This window comes from Ictidomys tridecemlineatus, chromosome 4 (genome assembly GCF_052094955.1).
Source record: "Ictidomys tridecemlineatus isolate mIctTri1 chromosome 4, mIctTri1.hap1, whole genome shotgun sequence".
Classification (NCBI taxonomy): domain Eukaryota; kingdom Metazoa; phylum Chordata; class Mammalia; order Rodentia; family Sciuridae; genus Ictidomys; species Ictidomys tridecemlineatus.
Genome location: NC_135480.1, coordinates 37357870 through 37382114, shown reverse-complemented (window position 1 = coordinate 37382114; position 24245 = coordinate 37357870). Strand labels below are relative to the sequence as shown.

At 33.9% G+C, this 24245-nt stretch overlaps 1 protein-coding gene across 1 annotated transcript in view; it reads left to right on the top strand.

The window, feature by feature from the left end:
- Nucleotides 1-565: 565 nt before the first annotated feature.
- Nucleotides 566-24245, top strand: part of Ano3 (anoctamin 3) — a 400060-nt gene continuing 376380 nt past the window's right edge. Inside the window, exon 1 of the mRNA XM_078046318.1 lies at nt 566-1056. Coding sequence (XP_077902444.1) covers nt 903-1056 — 154 coding nt within the window. The 5' untranslated portion in view covers nt 566-902. The remainder of the gene's footprint in view (nt 1057-24245) is intronic.

The window sequence follows — 24245 nt, the reverse complement described above, 5'->3', positions numbered from 1 at the left end:
GGGTGATTTTTGCTAAATTGCTATTGGAAAAACCATCAGTTGGCACGTCCTTGTACTCATCACTGGATTCACCAACTAAGGTACAGAAGATGAATAAAAGCAATGTTCAAAATTAAACCTTTGCAGCTAACCAGTACAACTTTCTACCCAAGTTACCCAAACAGAATAGATGCTTTGCCTCCTAAATAATAAATGATACAGCCCCACCAGATGCTACTTTTTAAACATTTTGATCTTTCATTCATTGCCTGCTAATACTTTAAAGTCTATTTTTTTTGTATTTATAAAGCTGCACATTTTATTCTACTATCAGTTTTTAAAAATTGCCTTTACTCTTCACAATCATAGCCATCTTTCAATAAGTGCAGAACTGAAATCTCACAATCTCACAAGCTGAGCTAGGAAATAGTATTTAGTAACTTCCTTCCAATTCCAGCTTTCCTCTGATGAACTGCCCCGTGGAGTATAAAGTTGCATTCCTTGGCAAGCCTTGGCCCCACCCAGCTGATCTCTCGTGTAGAGAAATGTGAATGAGAACTTTCAGTACCAACTTACTAAAAGCATTTCTCTGCAGCATTGCCTATGTCTCCACTTAGCCCATTTTATTTTCACTGCAGCCTCTCTGAAAGGGGATGAGTGCTGCTATCCCTTAAAGGCACAAGACGTCTTGAAGAAAAACAACTCTGAAGTCCATCTATCCTGTTGAGGTTGCTTGTCTAGGAACACAGAAAACTTGCAGTCAGCTCTGTGGGCGTTATTCTCCTTGGATTTCCTAGTAAAGATAATTACAGGAGAGCCTGGAATTGCTATCGATTAAAGTATAGTGATTCCTCCCTTTCCTATGATTTTTAAAACCTCGGTAGTGTGAACTTTGCTTCACATAGTTCCTTGAGAATTTTGCAATGTCAGCCGTAAACTTTGAACTGGATAATCTTGCTCCCAAAGGCTTCAGACATGAGCAGACTTCCAGCTCTGATTTTACTTCAACCTGTTTAACTGAACTCTCTGGTGATTCCAGTGGATTGGATTTTCAACACTCCACTTCTGTCCCCACAGGTAAGCTAACTTTTAGGTGCATCTGCTTGAGTATCTTAACTTATGCCTGTACTCTGTTAATGTCACCTGTGTGAAAAATAAATGCTGATGCCATCTACTTTGTGGTGGTACAGTTGATGCCAATTTTAGTTTATTCGGTTATTTTTTCCCAAAATGTATACAGATATTTTGAAAAATTTCAGAGGGATGAGAGGTTCTCTTTATACAGTGAAATGTCAGAAGGCAAACTCAGTGAACTCAGAAGTATGTTAACTGTGAAATGAACTTTGATTCTCTGGTGGATGTTCAGGCCTACCAAGGCTTAATGTTGTTTGGCATGAGTGGAAAAATCCCGGATCTTATACATGAAAGCAGAGAATAAGTTCTGCCATCTTTCACTCATCTCTTTTATTTTCATTTTCTTTTACATAATTATGTAAAGGATAATAAATATACTTTACATTTTCATTATAAGAAAATATTCCTTCTGGTTGTTATTTTGTAACCTCATTTAGATTATGTATAAATAGATGGTGCTGATAAATGTCAGTATGAAAAAATTTTATAGAGATAGGGAATTGCTATTGAATAACATCACAGCTTTCATTCTTGGTCTGAAGTTTTGAGGGAACAATGCTATATTATAAATTGTATTCATCAAAAGAAAACTTCTAAGGCTTGATTTTTATAACGAACAACTCTGAAATACCAATGAATTAGTTGTGTTTTATAGAAAACATTTATGTAATAAATTATATTTTAAATACTGTAAAATAAAACCGCATTATGGTGATGTACTCATCTTCTCTCACAAAAGAAAGGTGTGTGGTGTAAATCTAAAAACGTAAGCAAACTTTTCATACCTCTGGTTGTTACTTCGTTTGATCTTTGCCTATAGAAAAAAATATTTGAAAGAATAATAAATTCAGTTTCACAAGCAGAGGAATCTCTTGAGAATTTCACCCACATTTCTTTATTATGTGTTGTTGGAAATTAAGTTTTAGGTGTCCCATAAGTAATTAATTATTTGTTGTTCATAGATTCTTTTTATTAGAAGACTTATTTTATAACAGAGGCAGTTCTGCCATCAGGATATAAGCCATCCTTTAAAATTTTTTTTCTTTCAACTATAAGCAATCTCTAAACTGTTATTTTTTCCCCCTTTAACCAAGGGTCTTATTGATTATTAGATCTACAATTTCACAAAAGTAGGGAAATCAATTCTTTACAAACATAAATAGCTTTATAAAGTAGACTTGTATAGGAAGAAGAGGATTAGGAACAAAGTACTTGACAATCTAATGAAAGTTTAAATATTCATGTTGGTTTCACCATGGTTTCACTCATGTTTCACAGAGTTTTCTGGTGAACTCTGTCAGAGATGGCACTTCCATTTTGTTATTTTTAACCATTGTTTTTATGACTTAGATGTTCATAGCTCAGGTATTATCTCTATGCCAGTCTTCCACAATGCAAAGAGGCCACTTCCATTCCATTATGCTAGCAATTCCCCAACTCAACTCTTCTCAGCAAAACTCTCTAAAAATACTGCCTTCTTGTTTGTCTCAATGAACCCCTTAAATTATCTTGAATATTCTTTACAATGATTCCAATAGAGCGTATGTGGTTTTTTTTTTTGCCTGAACATGAGTTTAATATTTATCTTCTTTACCATTTAACCACCTTGATATGTTCAGTAACCAATAGGTTGACTGGCAATAAGAGGTTCTTAAAATATAATTTGACTCATGAACAGTGTGGGCAAGAGACTGAAAGACTGTTCCAGGCATACATATATAGTATCATAAATGAACCACCTTCTCTTGGTACTACATAATAAGCCTCCTATCCACTGATAGCCAGAAAATCTTTCCTGTGGTACAAGTATTATCCATTTCCATATTTGTTCATAATTTATATACTCTTTGTGACCTAAGTAATATACTTGGTGCTCTGGGATCTAAGTTGAATGCTTTTTCCAAAACTTGTTAAGCCTTATTAGCCTACACATATTCTATAAAAATGATTTATGCTTTTTAAGCACAGTTTATATTATTTCTTCATGGTAATTTCCAATGACCCTAAACCCCTGCCTTTAATTATTAAGATCTCACTAAGATCAAATGTTGTATTCTGAAATGTCTATTGTTATCTCTATCTAAACAGTTTGTTCTGTTGATTTGTATCAACAAATATTTGTCCTATACATGAAAGTGTCTACATTCCATCTTTGTTATACTACTTATGTCTGTAATTGCTATTCATGACTACTCTCCTAGATTGTTTTTCTTCCAAGTATCATTTCTCAATTATCTGTGGCTTATATAATAGAAATGATTAATAAATGACCAACTAGTACATGATAGAGTATCTTTTTAATGTGCTTTGTCAGAGGGAATATTATGTAAATCAAGTTCACATGTATTTGTTTTGCAAAAATATTATGTGGAAATTATCATGAATTATTTATTACCTGATGATACCATTGTCCTGAAGAGTACCGATGTGGAAATTTCTCTTCATTTGAATTTTTTTGAGTATTAAACCTTTCAGGTTGTACTTTCTATACTGGATCTTTTATCCCTAATTCCTGTATGGTCAAGTTTTATTTATTCATTAAAAATGTATTTATTGAAGATGATGGATTATACATTAGTGGCTGGTATATCCATATATAAATGAAAATAAGATAACAGAAATAGGAGAAGCATATCCTTTTAACCTCAATGCTATGGTAGCATATTTTAAACCTGTACATATTCATAACATGAGAAAATAAAATATATAGATGAATGTTAGTACATAGAAAGTTGAGCAGTTATGTCTATAAGAAATGTGTCATTGGCAGCAATACAGCATTTGGAATTTTCATTACATTATGACTTATAGATAACTCTCAATAGTTCTCTGATGGGAGCTGCCCTGGATGAACTCACTAAATCCTGATGCTCCAGGGGCTCTGAACAATATTGTATTCTGCAGTAACTTGGGCTTTACCTCTGCTCAGATAATGAGGCGTGGCTCCAGGAGTAGGAGTCACCTGGTGGGGTTGAGTTACATTTACCTATTGCTTTGTAATCCTACCCCTTTGTCCTTTTGGGGATAGAATATTTCATGGAAAAGCCTCCCCCAATGAAATCCTGGGTTCAAGGTGTGCTCCCTCTCTTTCTTGCCAGGAGTATGTTGAATACAAGTGGTGAAAGAGAGCATCCCTGTCTTGTTCCAGTTTTTAGAGGGAATGCTTTCGATTTTTCTCCATTTAGAATTATGTTGGCCTGGGGCTTATCATAGATAGCTTTTACGATGTTGAGATATGTTCCTATTTTCTCTACTTTTTCTAGTGTTTTGAAAATGAAGGAGTGCTGGATTTTGTCAAGTGCTTTTTCTGCATCTGTTGAGATGATCATATACGGTTCTTATCTTTAAGTCTATTGATATGATGAGTTACGTTTATTAATTCCCATATATTGAACCAACCTTATGTCTCTGGTATAAACCCCACTTGATAGTCGTATACTATCTTTTTGATATGATTTTATATTTGATTTGCCAAAATTTTATTGAAAATTCTTGCATCTATGTTCATTAGAGTTATTGGTCTGAAATTTTCTTTCTTTGATGTGTCTTTGGCTCGTTTTGGAATCAGGGTGATATTGGCCTTGTTGAATGAGTTTGGAAATGCTCCCTCTTTTTCTATTTCCTGAAATACATTGAAGAGTATTTATATTAGTTTTTCTTTAAAGGTCTTGTAGAACTCGGCTGTGTATGCATCTGGGCCTGGGCTTTTCTTGATTGGTATGCTTCTGATGGTGTCCTCTACTTCATAGCTTGAAATTTATCTGTTTAAATTATGTATATCAACCTGATTCAATTTGGGGAAGTAAAATGACTCTAGAAATGTGTCAATGTCTTCTATTTTATCAGAGAACAAGTTTTCAAAATAATTTCTAATTATCTTCTGTGTTTCTGTAGTGTCTATTATGGTATTTCCTTTTTCATTACGTATGTTAGTAATTTGAGTTTTCTGTCTCCTCTCTTTGTTAGCAGGCTAAGTTTCTGTCAATTTTATTTATTTTTTCAAAGAATCAACTTTTTTGTTTATCAATTTTTTTAATTGTTTCTTTTGTTTCAACTTTATTTATTTCAGCTCTAATTTTAATTATTTCCTGTCTTCTACTGCTTTTGGTGTGGATTTGCACTTCATTTTCCAAGGCTTTGAGATGTAATGTTAAATCATTTATTTCTTGACTTTATCTCATTTAAAGGAATGAACTCAAAGCAATAAACTCTCCTCTTAGTACTGCCTTCATAGTGTCCCAGACATTTTGATATGTTGTACATGTGTTCTCATTCACCTCTAATAATTTTTTAATCTTGGATGTTCTGCTCATTGTTCCTTACCATCCTTGATGTCTTTTGCAACCCATTGTTCATTCAGTAGCATATTATTTAGTCTCCAGGTGTTGGAATACCTTTTATTTTTTTAGTTTATCATTGATTTCTAATTTCATTCCATTAAGATCTAGATTTCAGTGTAGTATTTGTATGTTTTTATATTTGCTAAGAGTTGCTTTGTGGCATAATATATATACTATTTTAGAGAAGGATCCATGTGCTGATGAAAAGAAAGTGTATTCACTCGTTGAAGGATAAAATATTCAATATATGTCAGTTAAGTCTAAGTTATTGATTGAATTATTGAGTTATATAGTTTCTTTGTTCAGCTGTTGTTTGGAAGATCTATCCAGTGGTGAAAGAGGTATATTAAATTCACCCAAAATTGTCATGTTGTGGTCTATTTGACTCTTGAACTTGAGAAGAGTTTGTTTGATGAACATTGTTTGGGACATATATATTTATTAACGTTATGTGTTGTTGATGATTATTCCCTTAAGCAGTATGAAGTATCCATTTTTAATCTTTGATTAACTTTGGCTTGAAGTCTACTTTATTTGATACGAGGATGGAAATACCTGCTTCCTTTCGTAGCCATGGGAGTGGTATGATTTTTCCAAATTTTTCACCTTCAGTCTGTGGATGTGTTTTCCTATGAGAAGAGTCTTTTGGAATCAGCATATTGTTGGGCCTTTTTTAAATCCAATATCTCAGCCTGTGTCTTTTGCTTGGTGAGTTTAGGTCATTAACATTTGAGGTTATTTTTGAGACATGATTATTGTTCCCAGCCATTTTTTTTTATTTTGAGTATTTAACTTGATTTTGTTTCTCCTTTGATTAGTTTTTTTCTTTAGTGTTAATGCCTACCTTTGCTGATTTTCATAATTGTTTTTCAATTCCTCCTCAAGAAATATTTTGCTGAGGATGTTCTGTAGTGTGAGCTTTCTAGTTGTATCTTCTTTTAACTTTTGTTTATCATGGAAGGTTTTTACTTTATCATCACATCTAAAGCTTAATTTTACTGGAAATAAGATTCATGGCTGGCATCCATTTTCTTTCAGAGCTTGGTATATGCTGTTCCAGGATCTTCTGGCTTTGAGGGTCTGGGTTGAAAAATCTGCTGGGACATGAATTGGTTTCCCCCTATATGTGATATAATTCCTGTCTCTTGCAGCCTTTAAGATTCTATCCTTATTCTGTATGCTAGGCATTTTCATTATAATGTACCTTAGTGTAGATTGTTATAATTTTGTACATTTGGTGTCCTGTAAGCCTCTTGTATTTGATTTTCCAATTCATTCTTTATGTTTGGAAAATTTCCTGATATTACCTCATTGAAGAGATTGTGCATTCCTTTGGTTTGAAACTCTGTGTCTTCCTCTATCCCAATAACTCTTAGATTTGCTCTTTTGATGCTATCTCATAATTCTTGTATGTTCTGCTCATTGTTCCTTACCATCTTCGCTGGGTGGTCAACTTTATTTCCAAATTGTATACTTTGTCTTCATTATCTGAAGCTCTGTCTTCCAACTGTTCTAGTTTTTTGGTGAGGCATTCTATTGAGGTTTTTTGTTGTTGTTTTGGTTTATTATTTACTTATTTATTATTTCCTTATTTTTTCAATAAGGAAATAATATTTTTTTCTGATTTTTTTTCAGAATCTCTTTCTCTGTCTTGAAATAATCTTTTGCTTCCTATATTTGCTTTCTTATCTCTTTGTTGGAGTGATAAATTTTTGCCTGTATTTGCTCATGTAGGTTATTCTTTAACTCACAAATCATTTTCATTATGAACATTCTGAACTCTTCTGTGACATTTCATCAACTGTGTTGTCCAATGGTTCTATTATTGTAGTATCCTGGTTTGTTTGGGGTACTTTTCTCTCATTTTTTTTATGTTGTCTTTGTGATTTTCTTTCTTGCAGTGTGGATCTGAGGTATTCCAGTTTCTGTCCTATAATCTTATAGTATCTGTGCAGATTATCTGTACCTGACCTTGATGTTGAGCTTCCAGAACCTGCTATTGTCCTAAAATGGATTATACTGAAACTATAGAAGGTGGTAGGAATAGCAGGAGATAACACAAGATAGCAGTGGAGGTGCCACAATATGGATCCAATGTCTTGCAGAGACAGATCTGAAAGGTTGGTCCTTACACTGGCTATGGGATACCTGTTCCAAGATGCAGCTGATTCTATACCCTGTCTATTGTCCCAAGGTAGAGGCTATTTAATGGGGAAGATTATGGGGATGGCTGCAGTGTCTCAATAATTAAATGGGTTATACCTGGGCTCCCGGGTGGTGGTGGTGACCAGGCAGACCCAAGCTTACCCTGGGCCCTGGATTCCATGAAAGTCAGCAAGGCAGATCTGGGATAGACCTGAGCTATAGCAGTGTCTGCCAGTGTCAGGATGGACTTGGGCCTACCTTGGTCCCTGGCTCCCCATCAGGTCAGAAAGGCAGGTCTGAGCGGAGGTGACTCCATGGGTGTCTACAAGATTCTAGAACTTTTGACACTGAACATAGCATAAAACTCTGTGATATGCTTTGGTTATCTGGTTTTAAAAAATAAATTATGTAACTGTCATGAAGTAGTTGGAGAATTCTAATAAATAGTCAGTATAAGGTCCTGTTCAATCACCAGTAAGCTATGTTACCTTAGGCAAGGCTTTGATCTCACTCCCAAATCATTTTCCTAATCTGTAATATGTCTAGATTAGACTATTTGTGTTAAATGTCACCTGCAGCTACAGAAAGACTTTACAAAAAAAAAAAACAATTAACTCTAAAGCATTTCCGATATACAACATTAAGCTAGATAAAGCCAAGACCATAAATGTAGGTAAAGATATACTTCTTTTTTATAATACATAAAAGGGGAGAAACTGAGAAATCTCAAAGGGAATTTATATTTTCTACATTTAATCTTAAACTTAAATATTTTAGTTTTTAAATGTTATGTTTAAGTTTCATCAAACAGAGAAAGAATAAATTTCCAAAAGATAAGAGATATGATATACTTCTTTTCCACAAAGAGAGATTCAGCAGAGAGCTGTATGAACAGAGTTGAATTATTTGTTGCTAAATGACTTTACAAAGATTGGTCAATTGATAAAATGCATCACTTCCTTTGTGGCAGTTTTAAATCTACCTCTGATCTCTTAATGGCTCTGCCTAAGGCCCTTCAACTCATTCCCTCTTAAGAAGAGTAATCCAAGGTCATATAATATGCATATTTGGAGTGCCATAATAAAATAAAAAGATAATGCTACTGATGTTGTAAAATGAAGTAACTTCCAACAATCATCATTTCCTTAAATGCCTACAGAAAGTATTTTAGTAGGAATTGAGAACATTTATTATACTTTACAGTGATGAATTAAAGTGTTGCTTTTTGATCTACACAAGGAAGTGCTAATGGAAGTATTGGTAAATGGCCATTGCATTACTGCATATTACCTAGGTAAAGTTTGCTCAGCTCAATAGATATAGATCCAGGAACAGAGATAAGTAAATATCTCTTCTCAAAGAGTCCCTGATATTATGTCTTCCTGATACCAGATAAACAATTTTTACTCTGTGATATTGAGTAGGCCTTGGCACCTTAGTTTATCTATCACTTCGTACAATATATAAAGTTTTACAATAAAAGTTTGTGATAAGATTCTTAGGTAGTGCAATGTAATGTGACCACAATATTGTAAATTTCTTTCTAGGACACATTAATAGGGGACTGTAAAGGAAGTGTTCTCAACTAAAGTATGGAATTCAATGTGCTAAATTTTTAAGAGCAATTACAGAATATGTGCTGCACTGAAACTTGCTAGTATTATTCACCTTAAAAGTAAAATGATCCAAGTTTCTCTTTAAAGTTAATTAAGTTCACTTTAATTTCAATGTGTATTTATTTATTTATTTATTTTGAGTGGGAGATAAAATAGTAGGTTATAGCAACATCTTGTGAATGGGAATGTTATTAAAACTCTTCATGTATGAGAACATGCAAGAATTTCCATGGTAAATATAGAATTAAAAAATTTTAAAAAAAGAATAAACCATTATTATTTGTTACATAGACAAGGAAATAAAGATTAATAAATGAGAGTATTTATGAAAAAACTGACCTTATGTTTCAAATTACTTTCAAATCACATGTAGCATTTGAATCAAGAATTCTATACCAAGAAATTAATTTCAAAAGAATTGAGTAGATGCACAAAAATAATGAAATAATGTGTATTGATGAGATATTTTTGCTAGGAAATATAGGAAGCAATATAACTATTCAATTAATTAACTGATTAAATTATAAAATACACCTCATGAAATATGTTTTATAGTCTTAAAAAAGAGATACTATCAAAAATTTTATTGACACTGGAAAATGTTTGTGACATAACATGAGATGTTCAAAGTAGGATATTATATGCATACAAACACAAATTTTGATGGAGGTGTTTATGATTGTGTGAGAATTCATGTTCAAAACAAGAAAAGAAATGCATTTACCAAAATAGTAAATTCTGATAGTCCTGAGGGATAAGATGACAATAAAATTTATCTTTTTTCCCTAATATGTTTTCCAAATCTTCTTGATTAATCATATATTATCTTTATAATGAGAAAAAATTAAAAAATGAGGAATTCTATCATATTATACATTTAAAAAAGAAACATCTTACATGAACTTTGACATTGAAGAGGTAAACCCTGCCTCAGTCCTTCAGTAAATACAGGTTTTTTTAACATCTGAGAATTTTCAGGCCTATATTGTCTTTCACAGCATCTTGAGTACCCTCTCTATACCAGTCTCCTAATAAGGCTGAGTCAATGTATAAAAGCCCACATGAAAACATTAGGTCCTCAGCACACAAACGTACAGGGTGTTGAAGATAGGAATCTTTTTTTGCTCTTCTTGATCTCCTCCATCCTATTATTCCTCCACAAAACTTTTATAACTACAAAAAAACTGGCACATACACATAAGTGATCACTTATTGTATTCAATAATAATTGTGGGTATCACATTTCTGACCTTTCTTTATTTGAAATGCCTTCAATAGGGAAATCATTTCACTTTATTACAAAAATACTGATTCGTGGAAGGCAAAAATGCTGGGCAAACTGGGGTGTTCATTGCTTTATTTCTCCCCCATTGGTTATTTATAGTTATATACAACAATATAATTCATTTATAAAAGCATGAAATATAATTTGGTTTAACTCAGTCTCCTGTACTTTGTCTCTTTGCTCCATCCCCCTCCAGGACTTCCTCTTTTCCCCTTATTCTACTTATCTTTCCACTATGAATACAAGTAACAATAAATGTTGGCAAAGATGTGGATAAGTAACAATTTAAAAATTAACAAATAAAAAATTAAATTAAAATAATTTAAATTAAATCAAATGAAAAAACAAATAATTTATTTTTTAAATGGAGACGCATACATTGCTGGTGGGACTACAAATTAGTGCAAACAATCTGGAAAGCAATATGGAGATTCCTCCAAATCTAGGAATGGAATCATTATATAATTCAGCTATCCCACTCCTTGGTATATATTCAAAAGATTTAAAATCAGTATACTACAGTGATGCAGCCACATCAATGTTTATAGCAATACAATCCACCCACATTTTGAAGACTGGAGTTAGCATAAAGAAAAAAGGAGGTGAATTATTATAATCATAGGGGCATCAAAAAGCTAACAGTGAAAAAAGGGAAGATGTGTACAAAAGCTAGATTAACAGTAAGAGAACCTTGGAAAGCAGGAGGGAGAAAATTGTATGATGGAGAAAAACTTTTTATGAATCAGGGTCGGTAACTGAAGACAGACAACATCTCTGTTCCTGTTTAAATCTGAAGAGGTTTGTCAAAAACAGTTTTACAACTCACAGAATCATTACATTATCCTGAGAAATAGATTTGAGGCTGTTTTCAGGAAAATAATCATTACACAGGATGATAATGCTGCATACAAAAGTAGACACAGGTGTAGCCAGTTTTAGAGATATGCTGCTTTTGCTTAGATAGCAAAGCTGATATCTCTATTTTGACCCCTGAAAAACTGATAGTCACTATTTTTTGGTGGTTAACAGACACTGTCGTTTTTGTTGTTGTTGTTGTTATTGTTTTTGTTTTTCCTGTCCAATCCTATACTCTGCCTTGTTTCTTCATGGGTTCACCAAAAGGCTGCAGTTGGACAAAACCCCATGTAAGACACATGGACTGAGAGTAGGCAATAAGAGGATCCTTCATGAGAAAGGCACTCTGTATCACACTCTGCATTTGGAAACAAGGGACATGGATAAGACACTGTTGGAAACTCTTTCCAAGACTGTCTAAATATTTCCATAGCCACATGATTAAAAATAATAATCCTCTTTTTTGGGAGAATCCATGAAACCCTGCAAATCACTGAACTTCTGAGTGTGTATTGCTTAATATAAATTTGACCACTGGAGAATCTAGCTACTGGCTTCTGATTCCCCAGCTTCCTGTGAGAGTGGTCTCATCTACCATCACTACTGGGCCTTTTCAGTGCTCACCCTGCTGCATGACATGAAACTACTTTTTATCTCCTTAAGAATGTTGGAGAAAAGTTTGCTTGTCCCCAGAGTCAGTGTCTCCTATCATGGACAGTAGTGGTATTTTGCCTACTGTTAGATAACCAAAGAGCTACAGACATTTCCCATGTTTGTATCTAAGTTACACATTCTCATATTTCAGTTTTAATTTTGCTTGCCTTTTGCTTTTTCCTCTATATAATTTTGAGTTCTCAAAAGCTAAATGCACTTATTTATATTCTCTGACAATTCTAGGCAGAAGATTCTTGTTCCAGTTGATCAGTAGATAATAAAAACCACAATGATAACCCTAGATTTAATGTTCTTATTTTCTGCCTTTCATAAGTGAATTGAAAAGTCCATGTCATGTATTTCCATACTTACCTGAGCTACGTATTAAAATTACACATTGACTGATTCATACAAAAGGAGAGGTGCTAGCAAGTAAAGAAGATTGTTAGATAATACCCATATACATTAAATCATTATTCTGCTTAAAGAGAAGCAGAACGGTAGTTCCTTTGATCCTAGAGTCAGACACGCTGTTTTAGTCAGGATTCTTATTACCATGACCAAAAGACCTGACAAGAACAATCAGAGGAGGAACATGTATTTGAGGGTTCATAGTTTTAGAAGTGACAGTTCATAGAAGGCTGGCTCCATTCCTTGAGGCTCAAGGTGAGGCAGAACATCATAGCAGAAGAGTATGGTGGAGGACATTGCATCAGGAATTAGAGAGTTTGGGGGGGAAGGAGAGAGACAGAGAGAGAGAGAGAGAGAGACAGAGAGAGAGAGAGAGAGAGAGAGAGAGAGAGAGAGAGAGAGACAGAGAGAGAGAGAGAGAGAGAGAGAGAATATGAGAATGAGCAAGAGCTGTGCACAACAGGACAAAATATACACCAAAGGCATGCCCCAAGGACCCACACTGTCTTCATACATAGGCTACCTGCCTCTAGTGACCACTCAGTTAATCCTTATCAGAGTATTAATTCACTGATTGGGTTAAGGCTCTGATATACCAATTATTTCACTTCTAAACCTTCTTGTATTGTCTCATACATAGCTTTTGAGGGACTTCTAATACCTCATCATAACACTAGCAACGAGAGTTTGTTCTGTTAATTATTAGTTTTATGAATTCAATAAATGTTTGTTTCTATTTCGTCATATGTATTGTGATATATGAAGAGTATAAAAATTCATATCTCATGGAACTGTTTAAAATGTTAAATAAAATAATGACCAAAAAGGGAATGAGCACCCATGCCTGCAACTGAAGTCTTATATATGTTATTATTCTAAATGTAATATATAGGGGAAGTTTAATACTATAATGCCATTCCTAAAGATGGTGATTGACCATGCTCTGGAATGTACAATTTACATGAGGTAAATTGCAAAATCTCTGCAGTGCAAACTGAGCTGCTTAAAACTGAGATGCAGGGACTGGGGTTGTGGCTCAGTGGTAGAGTGTTCACCTAGCGTGGGTGAAGTGCTGGGTTCAATTCTCAGCATCACATAAAAATAAATAAATTAAATAAAGATCCATTGACAACTAAATATATATTTTTAAAAACCTGAGATGCAATAACCCCCAGGAATAGCTGGTAAATATGTACAGAATGCATACTACAACTTCAGAAGCATTTATTTTACTTGATAAATAGTTTTATATACTTTTAAGTAAAGAAGAATTTGTCAGGGATTGAAGCAAATATGTAAATTTAGTTTCAAGATAAAATGTCAGACAAAATAAAACTTCTATTAACCTATGGATGCTTGTAGGTGTTCACTTTCCTATACCAATGAAGGGACATACAAAGGGAACTTTGAGAGGCTCTGAAACTTAACAGAATGGTGTCAGTGTCCAGGAAGCTTGGTTTCTGTTGGCTGTTTGGGTGATGCCCCATGATAATGGTGGGTTCTAAATGTTCTTAAGGTTTAGTCAGTGATTGAACTTGACTTTAGCAAGGCTGTGGTTATTTTAAGCATCAGCATCATAAAAGAGTATCCTCTTCTCGGAATATCTTGTGTACTTCTAAAGCAGCTGAAATTTACTTTAACTTCAACAGGACTTAGAAAAGGCAAACTTGAGCTTATTGCACTGCTAAAATTTAAATGTCTCTATTTCATTCCCACTCTCCATGAAAGCTGTCTTCCCATGTTCATTACTAAGAGCTGATCTAGTCTTTAAAAATGATTTTGAATGATGCATTAAAGGAGAAAACAGAGACATAAATGATAACCGTGTATTATCCAGAGCAGTTTGACTAAATTGAGCTCATAAATGAACACAGCTAGATATAGAAGCTTTTTTATATAACAGTGTGATGTGAGAGTACAGCCAAAAGAGCATGAATGGTTGTCTAAATCATACAACTAAGGACAGAGGTCAGTCTTTGAGTCACTGGATTATCAGACCCTTGGGTATTTAACTCTTACTGGTTATCATAATATAAAAGACATGTCATGAAGCTTGTCATAAGAAAGTGATGGTGAAAACTCAGATACATAGTAGATTTTAGAACATGTGTAAGTTTATTTAGTATTTCTCTGCTGGTTTTCAGTGGGAAATCTACTTTGCAGAATTGGCTATGGGATTGAGAAAGTATGTGAGAAATGCATTTTTCAGGAAAAGGCCATAGAGTACATATTTAGTGGGTATGGAATGTCTCCCCACTCCTTTTTTCATTGTGCTGCCTACTTCTGTTCCACTTTGTGACCTCTCTCCACACCCAAATTACTGGGCTATTCATATGAGATGGTGTGAAAAGGTATATATCGAATCGGAAAACTAAAAAGTATCTATGTTCATGAGTACTCATAAACCGACATTCATATTACTTGAGTTTCCTAATTAATTTCTGAAACTACATGACTTTTACACAAAGCTCCCTTGAGAGTGATTTACAGTTAATTCTAGAAAGACAAAGATCTGGGAGTTTGGCCTAACCATTTTTGGTAATATCTCATCATTTGGTAATATATCATCATATCTCATCATTGCTGGTTTATTTTCTACTAACATTCAAAAAATTATCTTTCTCTTTTATCTGCCCTGCAGATGCTTTCTTCAGCATTCTTTTTTTTTTGATTCCATAAAAGATAAACACAGCCTAGCATTTCATAGTTCTTTCTTCTAACTGAATATCTGGGATCAAGTAGTGAAATTTCAGAATCCATGTCCATTGCCAAGGCCAACATGGAGACAATTCTCAAGATAAAAGCGTTTGTAAAAGCAGTGAATTCTCTAGCTGATTCCAGATAGAGATTTCTGGAAATCACCAGGATTTAAATAAATGTTACATATTTTATAATTTCTGATAAATACAAGAGTGAAAACAAAGATCTTGGTCATTTAAAAAAATCTCTTTTATCCTTGAAAATAAATAAAATTACTCTCAAAGATTTTTATACAGATTCTTCAAAGAAGTAATTAAAACAAAGTAGAGCACTATCAACTCCATAATAAGACACATATCAAGGTATACAGATTTGAATTGAAATCAATCATTTTGTCACACAGAAAAGGTAAGGGGAATATAATTAGTGGGAGTTCCAATCTATAATTTTTTTTTACTGTACATGAGTCAACAATATAGTGTGGGACCTATTAAAATGCAAGGAATTGTTCAAAGAGTAGAATTTATTAAAAAACAATAAAGCAAGGCCTCTCCTGTTTTTGAGTCTAAAAGGAGACATTTCTTCATTCCTTCTATGAATACAAAGCATTTTCATTTCTAGAAAGATAGAAAAAAAATCTCTTCCAGGGCTTAACTGCCCCACTTCTCTGTTATAATATCTATTTATTCTTGGCAACCTTCCTGCTTCATTCTTACATACACACCCGTGCTCCTACTTAGGCAGTCCTGATCCCTACAGGAGGCTCCCTTTTCCTTTTTTTCTCACAGTTATCACATTCTCTTCCACATCCTCTTTCCCATGGCATTCCACTGAAGCCTACCTACCTGTTGGAGCCCCAGGGCCTGTGGTTTGACTTCAACTTGCGGAATTCCAGTCTAGCAAAGCAAAAGGGACAAGTATTTCTCCTCTTCAATGTAGGTACTAGGTGCTAGGGAAAACTAAGAAATTTAGCAAGGTTCTAGAAAGCCAAATCATAATTTTAAATAATTATGTACCTCTGACCACAAAGAATTAATTAAAATATACTAAACTATTGGGGAAAATTAACACTCTGTGTTATACTGAATATTACACCACCTTTAGTGTTATGGGTTAAAAAAATGTAACTCTTGCAGCCCAGCAAGATGCTTGTAACTTGGGGCAAATGAGGTAACTATTCATTATGGGGAATGCCAATGGAAAGATAACTGATGAGAAATCAGTTCTGGGCTCTCAGAAGATAAATGTTGTCAAAGGAAACAGAAAGGAAAAGAAATTTAAAGAGCAACAGAATTTTTAAAAGGAAAGATGAGGGATTCTTGAGGAAGGAAATGACTGAGCATAGAAGTATTCATGGGTGTCTGTGCATGCATGTGTTTGCTTCTTTCTTTTGGGTCATGCATGCACACATATTTTTTTCTTCCAATATGAAATTTTTGGTTGTCTCTTGAATTATCCCTTTCCTAGTCTTTGATGACAAAGTTTGTTTCTCAAATTTAAACTGTGTGGAGCCAGCCTGCCTTCAAAGGATGTCAATTATTGAGCCAATAAATTCTTTATTGGTTATACTTAGTTTGAGTTGAATCATTTGTCATTTGCAAAAGAAAGAGTTCTCAATGACATATGTGGTAAAAAACATTTTCCAGTGTTTGGTAAGATAGTAATGATACCTACCTGGCTAATATAGAAAAATTATGTTGTAAAGTACTTGAAGGTAAGTATGCATAGAAAAATATGTGCCACCTAAAGATATTTTGCTTAGTGATGGACCACACATATGGTAATGGTTCTGTAAGATTAAAATAGAGCTGAAAAATTCATATCCCCTAGTAACATTATAGCTGTTGTAATGTTACAGTGCAGCACAATGTGCACATGTGTGTGCTAATCCTGGAGTATTGCCCTTTAAATATCTTACTGCACTGCTGGTCCTATGAAAGCATAGCACCTACGATGAGGTGCAGTATGTAAAATTTGGCAGTGACAATAAGTGACTATGCTACTGGCTTATGGATATATTTGTCACTACTTTTAATCTTCTTTTTTTTTTTTTTCTTTCAGTTTTGGAGATAGAACACAGGGCCTTGTGCATATGAGGCAAGCACTCTATCACTGAGTTGCATCCCCAGACTCTACCATTATTCAAGAATACATCCCTTCTATTTTAAAAAAAAGCTTTCTGTAAAGTGGCATGCCAAGTTGTGCCCACAGCAGCCTCCTGGATCTTCTGTTTACACTTTCTCTTGTACTTGACTTAATCTTGTTATTTTATTCATCACGGCTCTAGCTGAGGGATGACTATAATATATTGGGCTTAGCAGGGATGGTTGCATTATTATTTGTGGGAGACTCATTTTAGCTTTCCTTTTGTCTGGTCAAGGCCTGGTAACATGAAGCTAGGCCCTCAGCCAAGTAATCATTCTCAATTCACAAAATCTAACAAACTCTGGCCTTAACCTTTGCTCTCTAGTTTCCGGTCTTCATTTGCAGCTGAAATACATGGAAACTAAGCCTCATATAGCAATTTAATGGGTCCCCCAAGGCAACACCAAGTATGTTTTTTTCCTCCCACTAAAGAGAAAATTTTCTTTCACTTGTAGGGGGAGGAGGAGGTGGCTAATTTGAAGCTGTTTACGGAAGCTCCTTCATAGTCTCAGATTGGCCGAGCTTGTCTGATTTATTTCAGTCTTTCATATTCCTGTTTTTCATTTCATGTAGGGATTAGGACCTGGACATAAATTTATAGTTATATAACTACTGAGGGATGTCATATTTAACTATCTGTTTGGAACAGTGCCAAAGATTCTGCATTCAAAGACACTGCGGTTACGGAAGTAGTTACTCTTAATGACATCCTATACTTCACTACTTTTACTTTGGGGAACAATGCCAAGGGATTTTATTTTCTGAGTTATTTTCATTGGATAGTAACAAGAATTAGCCTATAAATCCAATCCAGAGACCATTAGAGATATTCAAGCATTCTTCTAATTTTATAGATTTTTTTCATACATTTAATAGAATAGTTTGTAAGTCTCTTAGGCTAACTTCCTTCATATGGTTCTACATTCTTCAAATCAGAGATCATTTCTGATTTACATAGCGCAACATCTGGTGCATAGTGATTGTTCCACAGATAGTTGTTAAATGAAAAATAATGTAGAAAGATCTTGGATTGTGGGAGGCAGACATTGGAAGAGAGTCAAGTTGGGCCAATTTATAATGGGATTTGGACATCGGAACAAACAGTTTAGTCTTTATTCTTTCAGCAAAGACAAGCCACCAAGGGGGTTTAATTAGTGAAGTGAAATGACTTGAGCTTTGCTCTTAAGAGTTTCAAAAGAAGAAAAACTTTCTTCAGTCTCAAAACTGAGACTAATTGTCTTCATAAAAGTAGCTTAATTTAGTCCTCCACAACTTAACTTATTTTTAATAAATAGAAGAAACTTCCAAATAGTTTGAGATGGATGTGAACCATGAGTCTTCCCCAACAATTTTGCTTAAAATAAATCAACACACACTGCAATAATACACTTATTAACCAACTGATGGGATTAAAAGTTCATTCCAATTCTATGAGCTTTATGAAATCTTAATTCCATCCCCTTTAAGCCATCAGTAGTGCCTCACATGAAAGACTCTTGTGAGACAAATTATAATAATCTACAAGCAGGATTCACACAGTTGGAGTCAGAGGTCCAAGTAACCTCTGAATCAACAGCTATAAAAGAGACTCCAGAATTTTAATCCAGAAAATCATACTTAAAAGTCCAAAAGTAACTACCACATGTTCTCTCTCATAGATGGAAGCTAAAATAGTCCACCTGAAAGAGAAGCAGTGATGACTAGAGACTGGTGAGGATGTTCAGGGTAGAGAGTAGAAAGGAGAGATTGGATTTGATCAGTGGATTGGATATGCAGGTATAGAAACGTAACAGTTAACCACATGAATATGTACAATTGATACATACTAATAAAAATGCCTACCAAAAATACTCTAATATAAACTTCCATATTTGTATACCATATTTGTTATGTGAAAGTGCAAGTGTTTCTGTACTTGTAAAAAAACCACATGCATTAAGCACCACTGTATACAACAAAAATACATGTCTGACCATATGTTAACCATATATTGACATGTCCATCATGTTAATTTACAAACTATTGATGTTGGCTGTAGATATTAAACAAGTAATGATAATAACTGGTTCTACAGGGTGGAATAATAATTCCTGCTAACTCCCACTCATCCCATAGGTTATAGATAGAACAAAGACAAACACACACACTCAGATTCACAAACAAATTTGTCACATCATATCCTTTTTGTGAAGACATATTAATGTAAATTTTAAACCATAGTACATACTTTAGGAAGGCATATGTATGGTTTTCTTCCTGGGTAATATGCTGATATTTCCATATACCCATCTGTCAAATCTTCCTTCTGTGCTCTATGAACAGGAACAACACAAGCCTTGATAACACAAACTGATTCTACTCCTTTGCCAACCATATTCAAGTTTTTAGCAGTTAGGCTTTGAATTAAAAATTCTGGAAAGAAATATACTATAAAATGTCAATGTTTTGTGAAATTCAAAGTTAAGTAAAGGCAAATATTTAACCTCTAGCCTTTATGTGTTCCCCCCGCCCAGCGGGGCCTGAGAATTAATCTGACATAAGGTAAAAATGACCCAAAATTAATTAATATGAATTTTATATACCCAGAAACCTTCATAAGGAAATGAAGGCCAGGTCATATACGTCAGTAAACTTCATAATGAAGTTAGAACTGAATTCTTGTTTACTGACGTATATGACCTGGCCACAAATGTAAATTCTAGATAAGTGACAGGGCAAAGGTCTTGCATAGGTGAAGACCAAAAGGTATTACCTTCAAATACTATTGTGATCTGTCCTCAGAGTGCCCAAATGCCAGTTCTAAGTCTGTGTGTGTGTGTGTTTATGGGTGTGTAATATTTTAAATGTTTTCTGGTGAATTTCTCTGATCCCAACATCCATCCCTCCCTGAGGCATTCCTACTGCACATTCCCTAGGGGTTTCCTTATTCTCTCCTGCTAAAAGTTCTAGAAGCCTCCTTCCTTCCTACACTCAGAATTTGCTCCTTACAGAAACGCTTTTCTTGTAAAGTTTCCTCATCTTGTCAGACTCCTTTCTTAAACAAGTCCCTTTCAAAGTGTCTGGAGCTCAGTTGTCTTCCTAAGTAATTTCCTGGTCCCAAGGACAACACTATAATATTTTCTCCAGCACACCCTAGAAGGACAAAGAGCCAGGTAGACACACTTCAGGTCTGTCTTTGCTGTGCTTTCGGGAACAATTCCAAAAACCATGCTTTCCCTCATTTTTGAGAAAAATGTAGATTTCTGTGTTGTGGGAATTACAACTTATATCGTCACTTTTCCAAATCACATGGGAACTGACATAAAAGTACCAACCCATGCCCAAGAAGTCACTGTTTAAGACCCAAGATAAATAAAGCTTAAGATTTGTGTGCATCATCTTCTAGTCATTTTTATTTCTACACATGTTCAAGAAAATCCAAAAACCTTTTATAAGAAAAACTAAGGCATAATTGCATATGCAAAGGGCAAAGTAGCAAGAAACACTGCCAGCCAATAACAGTGTAGTGTACTTTCTCAATTATAATACAAATGTTATGTTTTAGTTTTCTATTGAACATATCATGGAAACTGAATCTTAAAAAATTTCTGAAAAGTAAAAATATTATCAAACATAATTCAGTTGCTCATTTGGAAATCTGATTAAATTACTTAAATAGAATTTCATATTGTTGTGATACTCTTTCAAATTACAAATTACTAATTTAAGGATCTAGATTATGTTACTTAAATCTTGCATATATATGAAACATCAGTTTTTGGCTAAGAATGTCACCCTTTCTGGATCTACAAACCTGACTCATTCATCTTCAAATGAAGATATTGCATTATTCTATTTCTGAGTTAACTCATTTATTTATCAGTATTTTATTACTACTATAAAAATAACATGAATAGTATTTTCTTTTTGAATAACATAAGAAAAATATCTTACATTTAAAAAAAATTAATATGCCCAAGGAAATCGCAGGATGGTTTACAGAGGACATCAGCATAATTTATGTACCTACTTTGAAGCTACTGCAGAGACTAAAGAGAGAAATGCACATGATAACAAATTAATCAGAGTATCTCAATAAAATGATCTGGCTCAAGGTTAGTAATTTATTTGTCCTCATCTAGAGAATGTGACTGAGGTTTTGACATAAATTATTTGCATTGAAACATTAGACTGATCATTAGTCAGATGAATAAACACACAAGAAACAAGCACGGTGGTGTAAAACTATTTGTGCTTCATGAATTTAAAGAAAGAACTATGTTGTTTGTTTCAGTTAATTATACTTAATATCTAAAATAAAGTTACATTAATAGGAAATGTGGTACCCAGAGAAATTATCCTATAGGGGTTAAGGTATTTGAAAAGTCAAGTTATTTTATAAATATAAGACAGATATTATGTACCACAGATATTATGTACCACTCATATGAGGAATCCAGAGAGTACAGTAGTGGCTTCCAGGGACTAAGACAGAGGAAATGGTAAAGGAGTAAGTCAAGTGCACAATGTTTCATAAGGTCAATAAACTGTGGTACCAATAAAAGTGATTGTAGGACAATTTCTTTTATTAATACACTCAATACAAGATTGAAATTAAAACCTCTGTGAATTGGTCAGAAAGAAATCTTTTTTAGATTTAGGCATATTTTATAGACTATTTAATAAAACAGAGGCTCATATAATACTGCTTTAGTCCATCTGGGCTGCTGTAAGAACATACCATAAACTGGCAGGCTACCTCAGTGAAGTTCATTTCTCGCACTTCTGGAGGCTGGAAATTTGATGATAAAGGGACCAGAAGAATTAGAACCTGATGAGGCCCTGATTTAAGGTTCCTGGATGGTCCTTCTCTCTATGTCCCCACATGATAGAAGCAGAAGGGGAATTCTTAGGCCTCTATAAAAAGACACTAATCCCCTTCCTGAGGGTTCTGCCATTCCTAAAGGGCCCACCTTCTGAAACCATTACCTTGGACATCAGGATTTCAACATAAGTATCTGGTGTTGGTGTAGGGGTAGGGAAAATATAAACATTTTGGCCACAGCAAATGACAGACATTTTCTACTTTATTTGATAATTCATTGAAAATAGAGGCTCCACAGAAGTAGCTGCAATTCTACACTTCATTTAACCACAGCGTATTGAATGACTTATAAAATATTAAAATAAATATCAAAAACAAAAAATGTTTTCAAATATTATTAACATACATTTAGCTTTCATTTAAGAAAAATGAAAAAATATTTAGTATTTGACTAAGTGAGGCCTTAAGCAACTTAATGAGACCCAGTCTCAAAATTAAAAAAAAAATAATCAAACTTTGACTTCTTTATATGATTATATATCATAGTAGTAGATGATTTTCTCTAAGATTAGCAGTGCTTTTTAAAGGGTTAATAGGCTCATTTTATATTTTCTTTTGTAATTAAGAACTGGGATCCTAGACTGTCACACAACTCCCCAGTTGCTTCCAAACTTTGATATGAATTGGTCAAGTTCACAAACATGTTAGTCTCAATATTACATTAACTTATGCTATGAAAATATGATAATAATTAATAAATCAGTTTAATAACTGAATTCATAAATTTTCTATCTCAACAAATAAATACTACCTTCTTCTTGACTTGAGAGACTGAATTTACTCATGTTGATTCTGTGTATTCCTCATTTATATTAAATATAAACCTCCTTGTAGTCAAACATAGTATTTGGATACACTTTTAGATTTCCTTAATTCTTCTATAACAATTTTTCTTTATATATATTAGGAAGTTCAAGAACTAAGTAAATTTTATGACAGCCAATATATTTCAACAGAAATAATGATGGGCTGAGGATATGCTCACTTGATAGAGTGTTTGCCTCACAAGCACAAGGCCCTGGGTTCAATCCCTAGCACCAAGAAAAAGTAAATGAATAAATAAAAATAAACAAATAAATAAATAAATAAAAATAACGATGGTTTGTTGAACATATAACTTAGGAAAAAAAAAGGTAAACATAATCTTTGTGGTTTTTTTTTCAGAGAAACACTCACTATGAATAAGCGTTTTGTTATTTTTAAGCTGGATGAGAATTACTGGAAAAAAATTATAAACACCAAGTTTACGTAAAACTGACTACTCCTTCATTTATTTCTCTTTTCTTTCTATATAGTCTTTCATGTGTATATACACGCCCACACATGTGATGCATTCACACACACACACACACACACACACACACAGATAAACACACACCTCTCCTTTAATATTATACACACTAGAAAAATTACAACCTAATTTAAAGCCTTCAAGTATGTGTATAACCACAAAATTTCTCCAAGCCAATTATTTGATGGCTTTCTTTCTAGTCATTTTTATTCAGTATGTTTAAATATTTTCAAATTATCAGAAATAGACAGCAATATTAATATTACTTATTACTATTGATCAGTGGTAGCCTGGTTCTTGGTATATGAAATGTATAGTGCCATTTTATTCTTTCATGTAGACAAGTTGGGTTATAATGAGCAACCAAATTTTTTCATAACTGTAATTAGATACTTCTCAGAAAGATGTCTAGCTTACATCAGATTAGCATTTTCCAAGCAGTAGTACTGATAAGAACTGTATAAATATTCATTGATACGGAATGATGATACTTGGCCAAGTTTTTCATACAAGTTAAATTATGTAAAAAGATCTTAAGAGAAATTGAGGAAATTGAAAGTTAGAATAATAAAGAAGTTTTTAAACAAAAAATAATGCGTAAATTCATAGCCACAGAACATGGGCCACAGGTACTCTTTGTGTGAGCACAGAATTGAAAATAAGGAGGTGAGCTGGAGACAGTTCCAGGTATCATTTGAAAAGTTGATACTAAGATGTCACATTATATTGACACATAGGTCAGGCAATCATCTCCTAAGCTCTGCTGTGCTATTTCAATTCTCCTGTCCCTTATAATCTACTGGATCAGGATTTCTCAACCTTTGCA